The sequence below is a fragment of the Furipterus horrens genome, unplaced genomic scaffold, assembly GCF_987537825.1.
Source record: "Furipterus horrens unplaced genomic scaffold, mFurHor1.1.pri manual_scaffold_13, whole genome shotgun sequence".
Taxonomy (NCBI): Eukaryota; Metazoa; Chordata; class Mammalia; order Chiroptera; family Furipteridae; genus Furipterus; species Furipterus horrens.
Genome location: NW_028327183.1, coordinates 32,691,953 through 32,712,442, shown reverse-complemented (window position 1 = coordinate 32,712,442; position 20,490 = coordinate 32,691,953). Strand labels below are relative to the sequence as shown.

General features: G+C 50.9%; 1 protein-coding gene across 10 annotated transcripts in view; it reads right to left on the bottom strand.

Annotated features, from left to right (window-relative positions):
- The window catches only part of ACSF3 (acyl-CoA synthetase family member 3), a 76,981-nt gene extending 73,177 nt beyond the window's left edge, over positions 1–3,804 (bottom strand). For 4 of the 10 annotated variants that reach the window (XR_016507872.1, XR_016507874.1, XR_016507873.1 and 1 more), the window contains exon 1: positions 1,465–1,857. Coding sequence is in view for 3 of the 10 variants with exons in the window: in XM_090261205.1 (XP_090117331.1) it covers positions 1,465–1,481 (17 nt within the window). In the remaining 7 variants the exon portion in view is untranslated. Of the gene's footprint in view, positions 1–1,464; positions 1,872–3,744 lie in introns of those variants that run through there. The other 6 variants (XR_016507876.1, XM_090261202.1, XM_090261203.1 and 3 more) reach the window with 6 other exon arrangements.
- Positions 3,805–20,490: the final 16,686 nt, after the last annotated feature.

The window sequence follows — 20,490 nt, the reverse complement described above, 5'->3', positions numbered from 1 at the left end:
AGGTGCTAAAAGCAGACGCTCTGGCAGCCAGATGCTGCTCACAAGGTAGATGGGTGGGCCAATGAGCTAGGAAGCGACTGCTTCTCCCATGCCTCTCCCCAGGAGGCCTGAGAGAGGTGTTAGATGCAATGCCACACTTGCAGCCATCAAAATCAACATGACTCTCCTTTCCTCAAGGCCTCCTCTCTGGGGTCTTAGAGAACAGGCACCTCCCATTTCTGCCTCATTCCCCTGGGGTACCAGGAGCTGCACCAAGCTGGGGGAACAGGCCAGTCGGGACAAGATGGAAAACTGGAAAACAGGGCTGACCCACTCTTCCTCCTGGGCCTGGGGCCTTGGTTAAGGTCAGGTGTGTGTGTGTAAAGGCACTGTGGGCTGTGAGTGGCTGCAGGGAGCAGTCATAGCAACAACTCCAAGGGAACTTAGAGGCCACATAGTAACAGGTGAAGCAGTGATCCAAACCCAGGCCCAGCTAGTCCCACACGTCTGTCATACCCTAAGTGGTGAGGAGCCTCAGTGATGGAGAAGCATCAGTGATGGGAGCTGCACTGAGAGTGTTACGGAGACAGTCAGTGGGAGCACCAAGGAGTCTCCCTCATTGGCCAAGATGGCAGCGGGGGGGGGGGGGGGGGGGGCTCTTACACTGAGAGCTAGAAATGAATGGATAGGGCCCTTTGTTCCATGGTTGTACTTTAAAATGCACCCTAAGAAAAATCAGAGATGAACATTAAGATGCAGGTATGATATGTTCACTGCAATGTTATTTATAATATTGAAAAACTAGAACTAAACCAAGTGGTCCAGAAGAGGTCTGGGAAAATCAGGGCATATACACGTGAGGTGTTGGGGTTACAGCCCAACTGTGGGTGGTACGAGCTGACTGGGAGAGGCTCCCATAATACTGCCAATGGAAAAACGATGGTCAGAGTTAAAAAGAAGATTCGAGGTAAACACCCAGATGTTCACAAGGTTACAGGGCTGCAGGTGACTTTTGTTTTCTTCTTAGCGCTTCTTAATTTTCTCCAACTTTTCTGCAATGAGCATGTAAGACTTTTGCTATCAGATTTAAAAAATCTATTAAATGTCATTTATTTTTTAAAAATGGAGATGTTGCAACTTCAGCAATAATTTTTTCTTTTACACAAAAAGAAACAAAATCACAAAAACATGGGCTCTGGACATGATGGAGCTATTGGGTGTTTGTACCTATAGCTTTTTAATTTCTCAAAATGATAAAGTAAATAAAAATGATATAATAGCATTCTTCCTTTGATTAAAGTACTGGTTCATAAAAGGACTATCCAGACATTGAAAAAGTAAATTTTGACAAAAGAGGCTCAAATACATGCTGTGCTAACACCTAACACCAATTAAGTCACTTATCTGCAGCAGCAAGAGACCTGGGTGTCCCCCACCCCGCATCTCCTGCCATTAAGTCTCTGAGTGTCTGGGAGGTGGCAATACCTGGCTGGGTTCTGCATTGGGTTGGGCGTGAGCCAGACAGACACAGTCCTGGCCTCGAAGCAGAGTGCTCCTGAAGGCAGGCCCTCCTGGGAGAAGCAGTATAGCTTCTCAGGGTGAGAAGGAGCCAGTCAAGCAAATGGGCAGAGGAGACTCAGATGGCAGCTGTGACTGTGCTCATACCTGGGTGTTTGTGGAAAAGATGCTGAGAAGCGGCCCTGCACGGTACTCTCCATGGAGCCTCACAACAAAAGTCACTTTTACTTTTGGGAAATATTGCCAGAGTATCCTCTAGAGAGGTTGTGCTAATTTACTCTCCCACCAAGCACATAGGAGCATGGGGCTGCCACCTCTTCAAAATAGTTTTTATGTCCCTCAGGTATGTGACACTGAAACACTCCATCATAATTCTTTCAATATATAGCCAAAATCTTCAAAGTCTTGTGCATCAGGGCCCGCTTTGAACAAGTAAAAAAAAATAAATTGATTTGGGAAGATGACTGTGTCATGAACACTCCAGGTCCGGAAAGACCAGCAGCTCCCTTAGGAAGAGAGCCCCCACCTTCCAACCACAAGGCCTCCTTTGGTCACGAGGCTCCCCATCATTGCCAGAGACACAGCTGCCACCATGTAAATGCAATTTGACCATGGGTTTTCCCTGTTTCAATTAACAAACTTCATAAAACTGCTCTTAGCACCCTAACCAATCTGAGATAACCAATGTCACCATGCATCGATGTGAAAGCACAGAAACGTGCATCCTGGTGAGCCAGGACAGCCTCTTCCTAGTGGATATGCTGTCCTCAGATTCCTCTGGGAAGCAGGAGTCCATCCAGAAATACGGTAGACACCACGGGTGTTATAACCATCCAGACTCTCGGGTCAGACCACCAGGGAACAAGGACTTCTCAGAATCCTCACCCAACACCAGGAAGTTTACATCTTTTGGTTAAGAGGTCAGATTTTAGAGCTAACACGGCCTCAGGCTGGGAACATCCTCCTTTCTTTCTAGTTTTCTTCACTTGTCTAAGCCTTCAATTCTCCATCTACAGATAAAGTAATAACAAGACCTGCACACAGAGTTCTGTGAGAATGATCTGGCACACACCAAGGGGGAATCAAATGGAGCTTCATGACAAATAATACTTGATAAGAATGATACTTGCATTCAAATGAAGGTGGCTGGTTTCAAAATGAATAAAATGGCACCTGACTGATTAACATCCCCCTGACCCTGAATTTAAAGCGGACCCCAAGGACTTGGATTGCACTCTCCCTGCGGTTTGGGGGAGGTTGTTCTCAAAGTCATATTTTTAGGTAACAGACATTCACATTGCATTCATGAGTACTACATTCAAATTAAATAACCGAAAGGGAAAAACACACACTTAAACCCCTATCCATATTAGCAAGTAAAATACTATTTTAAAAATGCCACCTGGAGGGGTAAAATTTACTATCCCAGGTCCACAGTTTAATCCACTGATTCCATCTGCTCCAAAGAGGGGCTCTGGGATATGAGGTGAGAGCAAGGAAGCCTCATTTTACAACAATCACAGCAGGGACTGCAAAAGATCATTAGACTGTCATGTTTCATTGCAGGAACTTCCTAGGCCACCCTGAAGCCCACTGGTAAACCTCTGCTCCTGGGCCCAGTTTTGTAGCCCCCTGACCACCGGACGTCCATACCTAATCCCAAACCACAAATATCTCCCCTCCCCAGCGGGTAATCAACAACTCCCCAAACACGTGACTCCTGTTCCCTCATCATAAGTTCTCATCCTCACCCTTTTTGGCAAACTCCAAATCATCCTTCAAAGCCCAGCTTAATATCACCTCCTCTTTAAGGTCTGCCCTCTCTCCGGAAAGCTGCCTGCTCACAAGGCCTTCTAAACACCTGCACTTACATATTGCCATGTTTGTTTACAGATGAACCTGACTGCAGGTAGTTCAAGGATGATTCCTGCAGGCCCAATGCGAACGGAATGGATTTTAGACACAAAAGATCAAGTTTTCCTCTAACAACAGCTAAACATAGACTCTACTAACTCCAACAACCTTCCGGGACCACTGCGTGGACAGGGACCTGCTCCCCTCCGCCCCGTCTCCGCAGCACCGGCAAAGGGCAGGTTCCCTCCATGTGACAAGGGCACCTGCGGCCACAAAGGAGCAGGAAGGGGGTGGGGCTGGGACTCGGAGCCAGTAGCCGGAGCAGCCGCAGGCTCGGCCGGACATCTGTGGGGCTGGGGGAGCGTGACCAGGCGCCGGGGCCGCGAGCTCTACCTCGGCAAGTGCGATTTCTCGCTCCTCCTCCGCCCGCCGGCTCGGAACCGGAACCGCGGCTGCGCGTGTACCCCACGTCCGGCCCTCAAGCTCATCCCCCGGCGCGGTGCGGCGCCGTGGCGACGGGTTCCGGGCGTGAACGTTCCCCCTGGTACCCCGCGTGCGACCCAGGTGCGTCCGGAGTGAGGCAGGGGGAGCGAGGGGGTATTTGGTTTTAATCTCACTTAATATCCCGATTGGACAGCGCAGCTCTAGACCAAAGCGTCTCAGAATTACAACTTACAGCGTGCTGCTTAAAATTCATCTTGGCCCCCACCCCTCCCTGGGGTTAGGAGAGCCTGTGGGTCAGCTGGCTCCCTGGGTATTTTAGAGGACTTGGAGCCTGGATACTGACTCTCAGCTAGGTTGACAGATGTTTTAACTTCCAGTACAGCAAAAGAAAAGGTTTACTGCCAGACACAAAAGTTCATTCAGTTGGCTGAAACGTGTTATTTTTCTTCTAAAATAAAAATAACGCTTTGACAGCTAGGGCAAATTACCTGTAGAAGCGCATACACAGAGTTTGTAGCAAATATCTTTTCTCGGTGCCCCTTTTCTTCCCTGGTGATGATTGTTGAGGAGGCAGCTGACCTGTCCTTGGAGAGCCCCAGAGATCCCTCAAGAGCCTAAGGATGGTTTTCTTGGGAGAAAAAGAGCTGGATCTCAGGGAAGGTTGTGGCATTGAAATGGGCCCAAACTTGAACTGCTAGGTGTCATGCCCAAGAGATGAGTCTGTTTGTCTGTCATAAATCAACAGGATGCTCTAAGAAAGAACTTCCCGGTGACATAAAGGGACTGTTGGAGACTAAGAATGCAATAGTCCAAGTAAAGAAGAGATGAAAAATCTCCTAGAAATAGAATAAAAATACTAAAAGATGGAAAACAGGGAAAGAAAGAAAAGCAAATGGGCCTGTCCAGGAGATCCAATACAAAAAATATAGTAGTTTTAAAAAGGGAGAGCAGAGAAGATAGAGGGGAGAGAAATCATCAAACAAATTGAAGAAAATGAGCAGAACTAAGGGACATGAGTTTCTGGGCTGAGGACCACAGAGTGTCTGGTACACTGAGGAAAAGTGAGCCCACAGCAACTGAGCAAATAGCATCAGAATATTTCAGAACACCAGGATATGGAAGATCTTAAACTGCATGCCCAACATCTCACTTGATGTACACGAGTCTAATACCTAACGTGGCCCTACCTGAACTCAGGACCCTCCCTGTTATGGACTGAAAGTTTGTGTCTCCCTAAATTCATATGATGAAATCTAACCCTCAATGCAATGGTGTTAGGAGGAGCTTAAGTCATGAGGGCAGAGATACCATGAATGGGACTAGTGCCTTCATAAAAGAGACCACAGGGAACTCCCATGTCCCTTCTGCCGTGTGAGGATGACACAGGAAAAAGATGGCCATCTAGGAAGAAGCAGCTCTCACCAGACAGTGAATCTGCTGGTGCCTTGATCTTGGACTTCCAGCCTCCAGAACTGTGAGAAAAAAAGTCTGCTGTTTATAAACCACCCCATCTGTAGTATGTGTTACAGCAGACTGAATGGACTGAGAGAGTTCCCTAAGCAGTTGCTCACAGCCTCCCCATCTCATCCATTCATCCATGGGGCTCAGTCATACAGATTCCTCTCCTTCCTTCCTGCCTCAGATTCAGTCTTGTTGGCCTTTTCTTCAAAATCTTTCCAAACCAGCCACTTCCCATCATCTCCACTGGAACCACCCCAAGGGGCCCTGGAAAACCTTTGTTTCACACCCAGATTACTAAAATAGCCTCCTCCTGGTCTCTGTAATTGCCACCCTCCTCAGTCTATTCCTAGCATAGCAGCTGGAGTAGTCCAGTTAAAACCTGGGTCAAATTCTAGCTTGCTCACTGACCCTGTCTCCTATACACAGGAACAGTCATCCTCAGGAAGGCAACATTGGTGGAACATCTGGTGTGTCTGCTGTACTGAGAGGAAGGTTGAAAAATTGAGGGATAGTTTAGACATAGAAGAGAGATAAATATATACATAGAAAACAGATCAAGAAAAAAGTGAGACAATGATGAAATACTGGGAAAACAAGATGTGCAGCAAAGGCAATGCAATCATGTTGTTTTAGGGGCTCCATTCCCAATAATGCTCATAGAATGACAATAATGTAAACATTTATAATGTAAACATTAACATGCAAACATGGGTGTTGATCTAACTCAACTTATGATAGACTCTGGGAAGGAGGGATGGGGACACAGGAAGGGTGTGGTGGGGTGGTTCCGGATTGTCCATCACAGGAGCAAACAAATTGAAAGGGAGGACCAAAGAGGCTATTTAGGCCCATGGAGACAAATATTAAAAGAATCGCTTCCAAGTTGGTGCCTCTGGCAATTTGGGAGGGGAGGGTGGTTTCTTACACTGTGTAGATCTATGGCTGTGTGTAAAAAAATAAAAGTTAGATTAGACTTTGAAATAAATTTTAAGGGGGACAGGACAAAAGAGTGCTTCAAGGATGTCCATGTAGCTGTAGCTCCTCTCAGCCATCAGGCAGCCCCTGCCAGGTACCACACCCTCAGCTACACTCTGGTTCCCCAAACATTTTAAGAGAATTTCAAGGATTTGCTTTCCACCGGACTCACAATGGGAAGAGAAACCAGATTACCGTATACACGCAAATCCGATCATCATGCCTCCAACTTCCACTGAGTAATATAGGACTTATACAGCCTCTTCTTGGCCTCCCAGAAGTTCATGAGACAGACAGGCAGCTGTCTGTGCAGGTGAAATGTGTCCCCAAGCCTATGCCAGGCACAGGCATTTAGACAGAGCCCTTGCCCTCCTGTAGCTCACATGCTCATGGGGGAGAGAAGAAAAGTGAATAAATAGACAAATAAACAAGTAATATGCCATGTGATGAGGTTATGGACTGAATGTTTCTGTCCTTCCAAATTCACATGTTGAAACTCAACCCTTTAACAGGATGGTCTTTAGGAGGCAATTAGGAATGGATGTGGTCATGAGGGTTGAAGCCTCAGGATGAGATGAGTGGCCATATAAGAGTCATGAGAGAGCTTGTTTCCTCTCTTCTGTCTACCATGTGAGGACACAGCTTGGAGATGACATCTATAGGCCAGGAAGTGGGCTCTCATCAGACACCAGATCTGCTGGCACCTCCCTCTTAGATTTCCAGCCTCGAAGGCTCTGAGAATTAAGTATCTTTTGTTTAAGCCCAGCAGTTCGTGGCATTTTGTTTTGGCCACCTAGCTGATGAAGAGAGAGGAGAAGTGCTCTGAAGGGAAATCAAGCCAGGCAAGGTGATGGAGAAGGCTTTCAGGCACAGAGGACCCAGGGCCCACCCGAGGAGGGGCATCCATTGGAGCAGGGACCTGAGGGCAGCGAAGCCATGACCCATGGCACTCCTTGGGAAGGGCTGCATTGTATCCACTGCACAAATGAGGAAACTGAGGCTCAGAGAAATTATGTCATATGTCTATGCTCACACTCTTGCCAAGTTTCAGAGCTGGGATTGGACCCCAGAACTCCATGTACTGTCTTCCTGCTACATGCCTCTCACCTTTTCGTGGCTGTGAGGCCAAACAAACAGAAACGAGTGCCCCTGAGCTTAAATTTAAACTGTCCTCACACAATGCTAGACCAACCCCTTTCATAAAGAATGAATCATTTCCACAAGCTGTAGCCTTGGAGGTGTTTGTGGCGGTTTTATTTATTACAGCCACAAACCAGGAAACAACCTAAATATCCTACTGTAGGCTTAGTAAATTAGGAGAGAGCAGAATATGAGAGATAAACATAGTCATTAAAAAGATAATTGTGAAGTTATATAGAAAGACTAGAATTGCTTATAGCTCTCTGTGGTTGAATAAAAATAGCATAAAATAATTTCCTAAATTCTGCAATTTAAAAATAAGGATGCAAAATTCTGTGTTCACTAGGATTTCCCACTATGTACTCGAACAAGTTCTAAAAGGATAGCATGAAAGATAGAAGTAGTTGTCTTCCCAAGAACAAACTCCAAGATCTCTGCTAGCTCTGCCTCATAAATCTATGTATTCTCCCCACCAGCTACATGTGTGGTCAGGGGCTGGCATGGCCTCAGGGGCCCTTCAACTTGGTGGGGAGCTGGCCTTGCATGTAAAGTGCTGAAAGCTGTCTTGCACCTCTTCAGCTTAGAGCTAGGAGGTCCTTGTCATCCAGAAGGAGAGGGGCTCACTGGGCTGAGCTCCTCACTGTCCCTGAACCCCTCCAGAGAGGGTCACATCTGTTCAGAACCTGAGCTGCATTTGGATCTGACCCTTGGAGGAGAAGTGCCCTCGGGAGGGAGCCTTGCATGGGTGTGGCATCCGCACTGCTGTGTGGCACTGGCCTCACAGTTCTGCAGCTGCTTCCAGCTGGGAGCCCCCCCTCCCCCCAAATAGAAGGAGCGCTGTTGGTGGCTGACTGATCTCATTGATTAAAGGGGATAATGACAGCACCCACCTCAGGTCCCAGCATAATCCTGCTGTGAGGATTAAGGAGACAGGACACTTAAAGCTGTTCAGACATATTAATCAACATCCTTATGGCCAGTCCCTCAAACAGAGCATCCAGAGCAGCCATTGGTAAATGGATACTGAGGAACAGGGATGGCTTCTCTGGAGGTAGACAAGAGTGGCTGCAGCCTGTGCATGGGTTGGATGGCTCCCACTTGCCCCTGTAACTTGGGCAGAGCTTCGGTGCAGCTCAGCCTCACCCTGCGGACCCCCAACGCATACTACCAACCCAAAACCTTTCCCAGAGGGAGTTCTTGCAACTGGAACATCCTGGGAACTGGCACAGAGGAGGGTAGGAATTCCCTCATCCTTCTCTCAATTCCATTTACACCTCCAGCTTAATGAGCCCAAACTGCTGGGGGTGCCTGGGTCACACCTTTTCACTTGATTAGAGCAAAACACAAATCTGGCTGGCAGCAGTTTCCTCACAAAGGGAGCTTCTGCAAACTGTGAACACGTTACCTTCCTGCTGCAGGCTCTCACACTGCTAAAGGAGGAGGGATTTGATGGCGCTGAGTCAGCTCTGGAAGCACTTAAGGTTTTCTAACCAGCTGCCTGGGGTGGCAGTACAGACCCCAGTGCTGGAGTCAGGCAACACCTGGGTTCTGACCCTACCTGTGACTGCCAGTCTCCAAGATGGCCACAGTGGATACTGCCTCCTGGTATCTGTGCCCACATGTAGTCCCATCACAACTGAATACGACTGATTGTATCAACAACAGGGTTTTGAGGAATGGTGAGTAGCTTCTGGGTGAGTGTATAGAAGACATTAAGTTTCCTTTTGGCTCTCTCTAGGACCACACGCTCTGGAGGGACCAGCTGCCACCTTGTGAGGACACTCAAGAGGCACAGTGGAGAGCCCTCATTGGGAGGAACTGAAGTCTCCTGCCCACCTTAGAAGCAGCTCCTGCAGCCCCAACTGAGCCTTCAGATGAGACCGCAGCTCCTGCTGACATTCTAGCTGCAACCCCTCAAGAGGGCCTGAGCTGGAACCACCCAGGTGAGTGAGGTTGTGCCCAAAGTCCTGACCCACAGAAACTGTGAGATAATAAGTATTTGTTATTTTAAGCCACTAAATTTTGAGGTAATTTGAATATAGCAATAGAGAACTAATACATTGCTTCTAAAGTTATAGCTGTGTCATTTGGGGCAAATTTATCTCTCTGAGTCTTGGTTTCTCACCTGAAGGATGCCTACCTCTGATGGATGTTTAAAAAAAATGAGATTAAAGTTCTCAGCATAGTAACCTGGGATCTAGCAAATGCTGAATAAATAATCGCTATTATAATAAAACATCTATATAAACATCTATGTGATCAGATAGGAAAGGATCCGGAAGATCTAGGTTCAGACAGGTAGGTTCAAGGAAGGTTTTGTGGACAAAACAACATTTGAATTGATCCTTGATGGATAAGCATGATTTGCACATGGGAAGAGGGGAAGAGAGGGCAGGCAGGGCCCGCTGTGGACAGTTCATGCTTAGTGGAAACTTGGGGCTTGAAGAGTTACGATGGGAGACAAGACTATAAAGGCTGGTTGGCGTCAGATTGGAGTATTTGAGTGCTGGAATTAAAAAGCCTAGAATTTTCTTTGTAGGAAGTGGAAAGCCACTGGAGGGTTCTAAGTCAGCCATGGGAAGCTGGAGGGAACCCCAAGGTGTGGCACTTCATGGCAAGGCCACACTGGTCCTTGTGGTTTTTCCCTGCACATGGGAGGTACTCAGAGAGCCTGAACTTGGTCTTCTGCACCAGTGTTCCTCACTGTCTGCCACCCCAAGGACCCCAGGGCTCTTTCTGTGGGTCCATGAGGTCAAAACCAGCTGCATGTTAACACTAAGGCATCATTTGCATTGTCCACAAATTGGCCTTTGCTCTGATGGTGCAGATGCAAAGATGACAAAACTGCAGCTCTCTGAGCTCAGTCAAGGCCACAGCCCTGAGCTGTACTCACAGTCACTGTGTCTTTCACACTCAGACTTACAAAGAAATGCTGCTTCCCCTGAGACAGTCCTTGATGAGACAGCTAAATGACCATTTACATTAAATCTCAACCCTCAGTAATCACCTTTTAAAATATATTCTGTGACAAAATAGGAAGTGCCCATAAACTTGCTCTGGTGGTTAATTTTATATGTCAACCTGACTGGGCCCAGGGATGCCCAGATGGGTGGTAAACTTTTTTTCTAGGGTCTCTGTGAGGGCCTCTGTGAGGGTCTCTCAGGAAGAGATTAGTATTTGAATCAGTAGACTGAGTAAGGAAGATATGCCCTTGCCAAGGCGGGTGGGCCTCATCCCTTCCAGTGGGGCCCTGAACAGAGCGATAGACAGAAGGCCGAATGCCCTCCGAGCTGGGCTGTCCATGCTCTCCTACCCCCTTTACATCAGAGCTCCTGATCGTTGGGCCTTCAGACTTGGACTGAATTATACCACCGGCTTACCTGGTTCTCCAAGTTGAAGGTGGCAGATTGTGAGACTTCTCAGCTTCCATAAATGTATGTACGGCATGCACACATATGTACGACCATGCACAACCATGTAAGGACACCCATGTGTACGGGCACACATGCACACACATGCATGTGTTGGTGCACTTATGTGTACCAGTACACACTTAACAGGGACAGCTGTGAGCCTCTCCCCATTTTTTTCCAACTGCCTTTTCCTTTTCTGCCCACATCAAGGCAGGATTATAGAACCTGATCAGAGCATCTGCCCACCTGGACTGGGGGAAAGTCCTATACCTGCCCCGTACTTTCCAGGCTCAGCCCTGTTGGCATCTTGCAAAGGGCCTGAGCACCACCAGATTTTCGTGTCTTTACCTAGAGCCACGCGAACCATGGGAACCAGGCCCTGGGGCTGACCTCCCTCCTGGAGGTGTGATAAAAAAGGCTGACCATTCAGGACTGACACAGCAGATGCAGGTGCCAAGGGCAAGGCCCACAGGGATGCAGCAGCCCCGTGCACAGGCGTGCTATGGCCCCAGCCCCCTGCTAGCAACACCTCCCTCCATGGAGCCCAGAGAGGTGAAACTGTACCAGTGTCTCCGGACCACACAGCGCTGGCTTCTTGCACACGGCACAGCAGCTAGTTTTGGAAGTGCTTGAAGAGTGGCCCTCACCCTGGCTGGTGAGGCTCACTTGGTTGGAGTGTTGTCCTATAAACTGAAATTTTGCAGGTTCGATTCCCAGCCAGGGCACACGACTAGGTTGCAGGTTTGGTCCCTGGTTGGGGCATGTACGAGGGGGCATGCAAGAAACGCAACCAATTGATGTTTCTCTCCCACATCGATGTTTCTCCCTCACATCGATGTTTCTCCATCCCCCTTCCCTTTCCCTCTTTCTAAAATCAATAAGTATGTCCTCCAGTCAGGATTAAAAAAAAAAAGAGTGGTCCCAACCCATGCCAGCCATGCTGATTGGAATGCAGGTACTACTTCAGCAACTACTTGTGGCTAGTTTTCTGGCAACTGAAAACTGAACTTGTTTCCAAATCCTTCTTCCTCCTACTGTGCTTCTCCTCTTCCTCAGGCCCTCTATCCTTCCTCTGCTGTCACCCCCAAGTGTCCCCACTCACCCCCATCACATCTCACATGCCTCTCACTGCACAGGGCCATATGTATCCACTGAGGCAGACATAGTGTCTTCTTCAAGGGCCCCCGGCTGAGGCCCTGTCTTCCTCGTGGTGCTGGGGTCCCTAAGTACTTTTTACCCTCAAGAGAAGGGACAGTTGGTGCCGCAGGGGAGGGTACCTGAGGCCCCCGAGGAATCCAGAAGTGGGTCTTGAGAAAGGAAACCTTGGAAAGTTGCAAAGCTCTTTCTGAACCAAGGAAGACCTGGACTTTACTGGGGAAACATGGAGCCAGTGAACAGAAGGAAGTTCCTGTGAATCTCAGCGTGTGCGAACCAGATGGCCCCTGAGCCCCAGAGATGAAGAGAACGTGTCCTCACTTGGCACTTTCCAGTTTACAGAGCTCATTTCCAGATGCTGAGCCACTTGAATCGATCGTCACAGCATTCAGAATTACAGCCAGCTCCCAAGGGTGTGCCAGGAAGGGGTGTGGGGTCTACCTGGGCATGGTCACAGATCCTATGAGCCAAAGTCTGGCTGAGTGTGGAGTGCCTGAGAAGTAAGGTGATCATGCATTCATTCTTCCCCTCAACCAGCATGTGGGGGCAGGGAGGGAGGATGAAAATGTGTTGGCAGCTATGTGTGCTCTCTGTTCTTGACTTTGAGCACGGAAGATTTCACAACACGAGTCCAGGTAATTTTGAGAGTACGTTTATTAAAGCTGGGGACAGGGACACAAAGGAAGGGCTTAAGATAGAAGAGGCAAGATCATATCAACAGGAGTGAGCCTAGGCAGAGCTGCCTTGGCCCTTTGGAAGGAAAGTCAGAGGCAGAAGAAGTGAGCCAGCAGGGCTGTATGGACTCAGGAGACGAGTTACGGAGGCAAAAGGAGGGCCCTTGGAGAAAGGAAGCAAAGATTTGTGCCTTAGGAACGAAGCAGCGGGGAGTGGGGGGTGGGGTGGCCCAGACCTGCTCTAGAGGGAGGAGGGAGCACATACACTGGGCCCTTTGTCTTAAGAAATTTTATGTTTCCTAAAGGCAGGAATTTTAGGAGAGGTCTCAGGGGGGGATCTTAATAGAATGTTCATCAGCTTTCTAGGTGTGTCCTTTCAGGTCTGTGATCTCTCCTGATTGGTTGGTGCTAGGGTAGGTGGTCATTGGTCATTGCATCTGGTCCTAATGTCAGTCATGGTGTTGGTGCATCTGGTTTTGCTGATTTTCTGGGCCTGGTGCTGAAACACAACTGAGGTCTAGAAGTTATCTCTAGTTTGACTGAAACTCTGTCTCTGTGGTCAACAGAGTCAAGGCCTTGTTCCTAAGATCACTTGATACCCTTCAGAACCTCACTGTCCTGAAGGCTTAAGGCTTAAGGGAAGGAGTGACTGCATGAGTGAGGGAGGCAGGAGAGTCAATGTGCTGGATGAGGCCGGTTTCAATCATCCACTATCTCAGTTTCCCCATTCCATTCACCAAGGAATTTTCCTGGCTTCTTACTATTCTGCCTCAGATGGAAATGGGGTAACCTGGGGGGTAGAATAGATGATAGGCCCAGAGGTGGGTCAGGCCCTGGGAAACCATCTCACCTACAGTATGCTTTCGGGATGCCTGTGCCCAACTGCTGAGGGGTGCCCACCCACCAGAGTTGGGTCAGAGTGTCCCAGGGCCCCTCGGTCAGGAGCTGGGGACAAAGGGAATGAACTACCGAGGGAGGGAGAGGTGCATTAAATCCAGTGAGGTGAAACCTTGAAGATAAAATGGAACAACTGTTATCAAAAAGTAAAAATGATCCTAGGAAGGAGTGGGGAGGCCCCAGTAAAATGGAATCAGGGCCGCGGGAAGAGGCTAGTGCCTCTGCTGCTTTAGAATGGGGTGGGAAACAGAAGGGGGTGCTCCCTCTCTTTTTTGGCATGTTTCTCCCTACATCCAGGGTTCCTGGAATCTCTGAAACTGGGGGTGTATACAGAGCCAACTGCCAAATGGATCTGTGCATGTCAATGTGGGCTCCCGCCCTGGGCTGTGGTCCAAGGGAGGGGTTGTACAGAGCCCTGCAGATCCCTTTCCTTCTTCCTTCTCTCTCACTCTGATCACTCAGACGTCCTCTGGCAGGTCTTGGCACAGCAGAAGGGGGTGGGCGAGGAGTCCAGGGAAGTGAGGTGGAGTGTGTGGGGCCTGTGGGCAGGCAAGGCTAATCTGTGTGATCTTTAGTTGTCCTGGCAGGTGAGCCAGACCATATCACCTGAACAGCTGGGCACCTGGACACCTGAACAACCCTTTCTCCTGCCATCAAACATGAGCTGAGAGCTCCAGGAGGGGAACAGCAGCCAAGGGGTACATCAATGAGGCCACACTGCTTCAGGTCCAGGAATTCCTGAGGTTGCCCAGGGCAGAGCCATGGGGCTAAGAGCCTGGAGAGCTTGCCTGAGCACTGGGTTTAACCCCAAATCCCCAGAGTGTGCTTACTGTCAGGAAAATGAGAGGCTTGGGAAGATTCCAGAAGGTTTCATGGCCCAGCTCTGCCACAATCTGGACCGAGCAGGAGGCTCTGGAGGGGGTCCTGCTTGGCTTAGGTGCACATTCCAGGCTTAGCATGGGCGTAGGACCAGAGGGGAGCTTTGCACAGAGGCCTGCCTGGCCCCTCGGCAACCCCAGCCGCCCATTGCAAAGGCTCGGGCCATGAGGAGGCCTGTTGACAGAGCTACTGGCCCAGACTGCATTCAACACGCTTGCTGGGACCTACCCTCACATCCGCATCCTGGGGACTGGATTCAGCCTCTAGTCCAGTCTCCTCTACTGTTCTATCGGAATGATTTTTGAAGTCAGGTCACTTTGGGCTCAATGCTGCATTTCCAGGCCCAGCAGAGAATCTTTGGAAGAAGCTGGTCGTGCTCTGTTTAGGCTTCTCCAGAGGCAGCCTTGGGGTGGGGACAAGGTGGCCCTAGGCCCAGTCCCAGCACCTGCCTGCTCCTGGCTCCACAGCAGGTGTGGGCTGTTCTAGTGGCAGGAAGCAGCCGGCAGAGAGCAGTGGGTGGAGGGGCTGCTATGCACTGGGCCTGGAACTTCCACAGCCTGCTTCTTGCAGCCACCCCCCACCCCCTGCAGGCTCCCTACAAAGCCATTCCAGAAACACTTCTCTATCCTTGTGCTTTTCATTTACATGCTCCCAGAGACATTTGCATACCTAGTAGGGCATCTGGCTTTAATCAGAATGACAGCTGGGCAGTCTCGGCCCTTTACCTTGAGCCCTTCTGGGATGGGCTCCATGCCAGCCAGACTGTAGCACAATTGTCCTGTCCTTGTACCCCTCCAGTCACCCCTCTGGGCTCCTCTGAGCCTCAGCCTCTCTTCCTGGAGTACAGGAGGTGGAACCAGAAGGTCCCATGCCCTCCCAGGGCCCTTCCTGTGGAGGACCTTGTCCTATCCCCCTAGATGAAAGTTGCTGCCCTTGGGTTACCTGCAGTAGGGAGAGAGCACATGAGCCAGCTAGCCCCTGGGCACCCTTTATTGTCACAGACTCAGGGTCAAGTTGATTCTTGGCCCAGGAGAAAGTCATCCAGGGAGATGGGGTGGGGGAGTACTTGGAGGCTGTGTGCGGAGACTGCTGGGCCACTGACTGTCCAGGGCAATATGGGAAGGGCCCTTGGGGAACTGGAGAAGACACAGGACAGGCAAGGTAGGGGGACAATGATGATGAGAGTGACAATAATGACAAGAGTGACAAAGGTGTCGAGGGTAGTACATCAACCTCTAATTCCAAGTCTGCACAGGCCAAGTGATTTCACAAAACCACCCGTGCAAACTTCTCAAACCCACAGAAGGGACTTCTACAGTTGAGGAAAGTTGAGAGACTGGCAGAGTCCAGTGCCTGGCAGACGTTCCTCATAAAGGTGACACAGGGGTACCATTGCATTAAAGTCCAGTCCAGCCCCATGAGCAAAGGCTGGAGGACAGGCTTATCCCTGGAAGGGGGTGGAGGGAAGGTGTCTGCATAAAGGACCAGATGGCCTCAGGCATCAAAAGATATGGAAGCATCCCCTGGACAAGGGAGGGGCAGCAAAGGAGAGATGTGGGTGTTGGGTCCTGGCTCCATCACTCACTGCTCATACCTCATTGAGCCTCAGTCTGCTGGTCTGTAAAATGGGTCCAATGTGGCACCAGTTGCCCAGTGGTGGGAAGACTGGATGAGAACCTCTGAGCGAGGGAGGCCTGATAGACATTGTTTCTGTCTTTCCTTTATCTCTATCAAGTGGAGGCCAACTGGAAAGGAGAAGTTCAGGAAGGAGCCAGCCAGCAGGGGTGCAGTGCCCACCTGATTCCCAGCATCCTAGAGCAGATGACACAGGTGTCCCACTCCTGTCCTAATTGATCCTCTGGATAGGAAAGCAACAGGATAGGTGGCCATGGGCCTCTCTGGAGGCTGTGCCCTCCCTGCTTTAGCTACAAGATTCATGGGGAGATCCTCCCCCCAAAAAGCTAGACAAGCCTCCCATTGAATGAGCCTCCTCTGGGCCAGCTCTCCATCCTCGATGAGCATGCTGCCCCATTTTACAGATGCAGACACAGGCTCAGAGACTTCTAGCAGCTTTCCCAAGGCCACACAGCAAGCCCACAGTAGAGCAGGATCAAGCTCAGACACCCCAGGGAAGGTCTGGCCACTGCTCCTGGTATGTTCAGAACATGAAGCAGACACCTAATGTGCTCTACAAATATTTGCAGATGGTGGCAATAAGGCGAGTAGGGTGTGCCCATGTCCACGTGCAGAGGAAAGAGGACCTCCAAAGGCACTGGGTCAGGCCAGAGCTGCAAATCTGATCAAACCCAGCTGTGGAGGCAGTTTATTTGATCAGCACAACGATTACATCTTAAAAGTGTGATTTTCTTTGGGTGGGGTGTGACATACTTCCCGCATCCCCACTCACCTACTGGTTTGTACCTGGCTGTGCCCTCCTTTGACTGTCACTGCTCCTGGTAGGTGGCTGGTGTGTGTGGGGACAGTGGCCAGGTATGAGGGATGGGCAACCTCCTGTTATCTGCCCGTCCCTGACTTAGCCAATTTCACACACCAGCATCTTGAGACACAGCGACATAGTCACTGTAGAAAGGGACCTTAACCAGCTTTCTCATAAGCAGACATACAAGTGCCACAAGAGCAAGCTGTGAGGGCTGCCTGAGTTGAGTTGGGAGCTGCAGCTGTGAGCAGGAGGGATATCCCAAAGGACTTCAGACTAGCAGGGAGTTCTCCAAATCCCCACTCGGGGGACCAGCTCTGATCTCCTGTCCAGCTAGGCTACAAGAGACCAGGAGGTAACCAGTTAGCTCCAACTGACCAAGCGGGGACCTGGATTCTGTGCTGGCTCCATAGCCTTCTCTTGGGCCTCAGTTTCCCTTATGCTGGAACATGGGGTTGGATGAAATCCACCGTTTACATTTTTAGCACATCTCTCTCTACAAACCATGTTCCCTCCAAAAAATATTTTACATAGAAGCTCAATATTCACTTATTCCAAATAATATTGACCAGAAATATGTAAACTGGACAATTGGAATTCCAGGGACCTGGGGTAGGGCTAGTGGTTTTGCTTGGTCACCCTCAAGGCAGCCTTTGAGGGGCTCACAGAACCTTCATTCTCTAGGGAGCCCAGTTTGGGAATGCTTACACTGGGTCACACATCAGACCCTCTCAGTTTGGCCTGGGAACGTGTCGTGGTCCAAGCTCCCCACAGGGGCTGGGGGCTGCTCAGCAGCAAGCCCCGAGTGCTTGGCAAAGCTCAAGAGGTCCAAGTTTGGTTCACATTCTGCTGTCAAAATCTTGAAATGCTTCATACTTTTTAAACAAGTGGCCCAAACTTTCATTTTCAATGGGCCCCACAGATGATGTAGCTTGTCCTGCCTCTAGGCCTCAGTTTTCTCATCTGCAGAAGGGGGCTGTGCTGAATGACATGTGCTGGGCACTGGGTAAAGGGCACGGTGCAGGCACGTTGCCACATAGACCCTCTGCAGCACGCTGCTCACGGGGAAGCCTGGGGCGTGGAAGCCATGCATGTGCACAGGTGCCCTGCTGACCCGGCTGCAGAATCACCTCTCCCTCTGGCAGGTGGGTTGGTTGTCAGCCATGTGTCAGCAGGCTGGGCAGAGTGGGGCCCCTTTCCCATACTCCTGAAGTGCAGCCCTTTTAGACCCTATGCTGAGGATATCCAGAGTCCAACCAGCTACCTGGGCTGAACACCAGCCCCCACGTCTTCCTTGAAAATCCACCTGGTGGACCTTACTGGCCCTCACCCAGAAGCCTAGCAATTTCACTGCTCAGTCCTGGGTGGGTGGTTGGGTGGGTGGGGGCGCTACAGGTGGAACATCCCTGCGCCCACACACTGCATGCATCAGTTCAGGTGCAGCTGGACTGGGCCAGTCTCCAAGAGCCCACCGAGCAAGATGGGGCTGGCTACCAGTACATGGGGTCGGCTGGGACCGCCCCTCTGCTCTCATAGGCCTGGGCTGTTACAGGAGCGGGTGGTCCCTCCCCAGGGCTAACAGCAACAGAAGAGACATGCTGGAGGAGGACCCGCCAGGGGCTCCAAACCAGGCCCTGGGTCTGGGACACCCTCCTCAGGCCACCGGACAGAGTGAACATGTGATTAGCAAAGCAAGTGGCTCATCTGCACATGCCTTCAAATTTATGGAACCTCCAAGAAGCAATGACCTTGCCTGAGGCTGAGCCCTTTCACAGGCCATCCTTAGAACTCTCCGGGATAATCCTACAAACTCCTGCAGCTCCCTGGTCTTCCTAGGCACTGGAAGGAGGGCCAATAGTCCAGATAGAAAACTCTTCTGTGAGATGTGAGGCCTGGTCTTAGTCAGGGGACTATGGACAAGCACTCACTCTCTCTGGGTCACCAGGAGCCCTTCTGGCTCATCACCATGGAGCAAAGGCCGGGGACTGGCTCCCTGCAGACTGGCTGTTTAGGGGACATTGGTAGAGCCTCTGGGGTCTCGGCTATCCGTCCAACCAGAGGTCAACTTGCCCAGGCCTTGGGACCTCGACCCTGCTGAAGGGAGGGGCTGAGCCCTGGGCCCTGGAGGCCAGTGGAGTCTTGGCTCTGGTCTGCAGGCAAAAGAAGCCACTGGAAAATATTTGAGTGGGTGTCTTAGGAATAATAGTGGTGAGAGTGTATGGTGCTCATGCTTGAAGGTTTGTAAAGCTTAGAGGGTCAGGTGTAACGGACACAGAGAAGATACTTGCTTAATAAACACTTTCTCCTTGAATCACCACATGGCCTCCCCAAGAGAGTTCACTCATGGAGAAAAGAAAAGAGAGGATTCCCGCAGCCCTGAACTGATGCTTGTGCAGGGCGGGGGAGGGACAGGAGCTAGCATGGGGAGCACCGCAGATGGACCGGCTGTGTTAGGGACCTCCATTCCGAAGTTCAGAGGTAAACACAGGCAGTCAATGGGTGGCAGGTCTTGGACTCCAATTGTCATCTTCCCAAGGCCAAATTAGGGACCCGGTGGGGCCAGCTAGACTCCTTGGTGGCAAAGGGCTCTTGCTTTCCTGCAGAGCACCTGAGACCCCAGCTATTGGCCATTGCCCACCCCCGCACCTACAGGAAGCAGTGATGACAGGACTGAGCTGTGGTGGCTCATGGGGCTCTGGGCTTGGGGGTGGGGTGGAGTCAGGGATTTGGCTCCTATAGTGAAGCAGCAAGATGCAGAGTTGCTGGGGCTCAGAGGGAGCTGGGGGTTGGCCCGAGTCCCCCGGGCTCCTCTGTGCTACTCCTCCACCCCCAGAGTCCTCACTGAGCTGACCACCTGGGCACCCTAGGTCAGAGTCAGGGCCTTTGGGTGGTCTCCTTTCCCAGCAGGCCCCAGGTGCCCCTGGGTGACACTTGGCCCCAGCCTGTGGCCAGCTGTCCTGCTGTCTCATGATCCAGGGTGGGTAGGCCATGTAGGGTCACGAGCTCAGCTTGATTGCAGGCCAGCCCACGTTTCCGGGGCCCCACTGTGTGTTTAACAGAGCTGGCTATGCTGCTGGGAAACTCCCGTGAGCTGGGCCCTCCCCGTGCCCAGTCTCCCTTCCTCTTTCCTCTGGTCTGACCTAGCTGGACCACACCTGGGGACCATGGCTTGCTGCCTGTGCCTTCCCTTCTCTCAGCGTCCACCCACCCAGGTCTCCCTCCAGGGGCTCTATGGACACCCCAGCACTCCAAGGACTCAAGAGCCAGCAGCCTCTTCCCACAAGGAAGGGATGTGGGGTGAAGGTCTCTTGAGACCTCTGCACCACTCCAGGTAGAGAAAGGAGACCCAGACCATGGGGAACACCTGTCTCCAGCCACGCAGCCAGCGAGTAGCCCCACAGTGACCCATCTTCAGACAGTGTTGGGCCTGAAGTGGCTGTCATGCTTGCTGGGTAAGGCCGCATGCACCTGCTGCTCAGAGAGGAGAATGATGCCTAGGTCGAGGAGGTGAGACAGGGACTGGGCCACCACACACCGCCTAGCCTCCCAACCCCGCTTCCCACCTTCCCTTACTTGGCTGGGCTTCCTTCCTGAAACCAGAGAGCCACCATCATCTCCAGCCCTTGGGCCAGTGGTCCTAACCCAGTGGGGCTGGTCCAGAAGA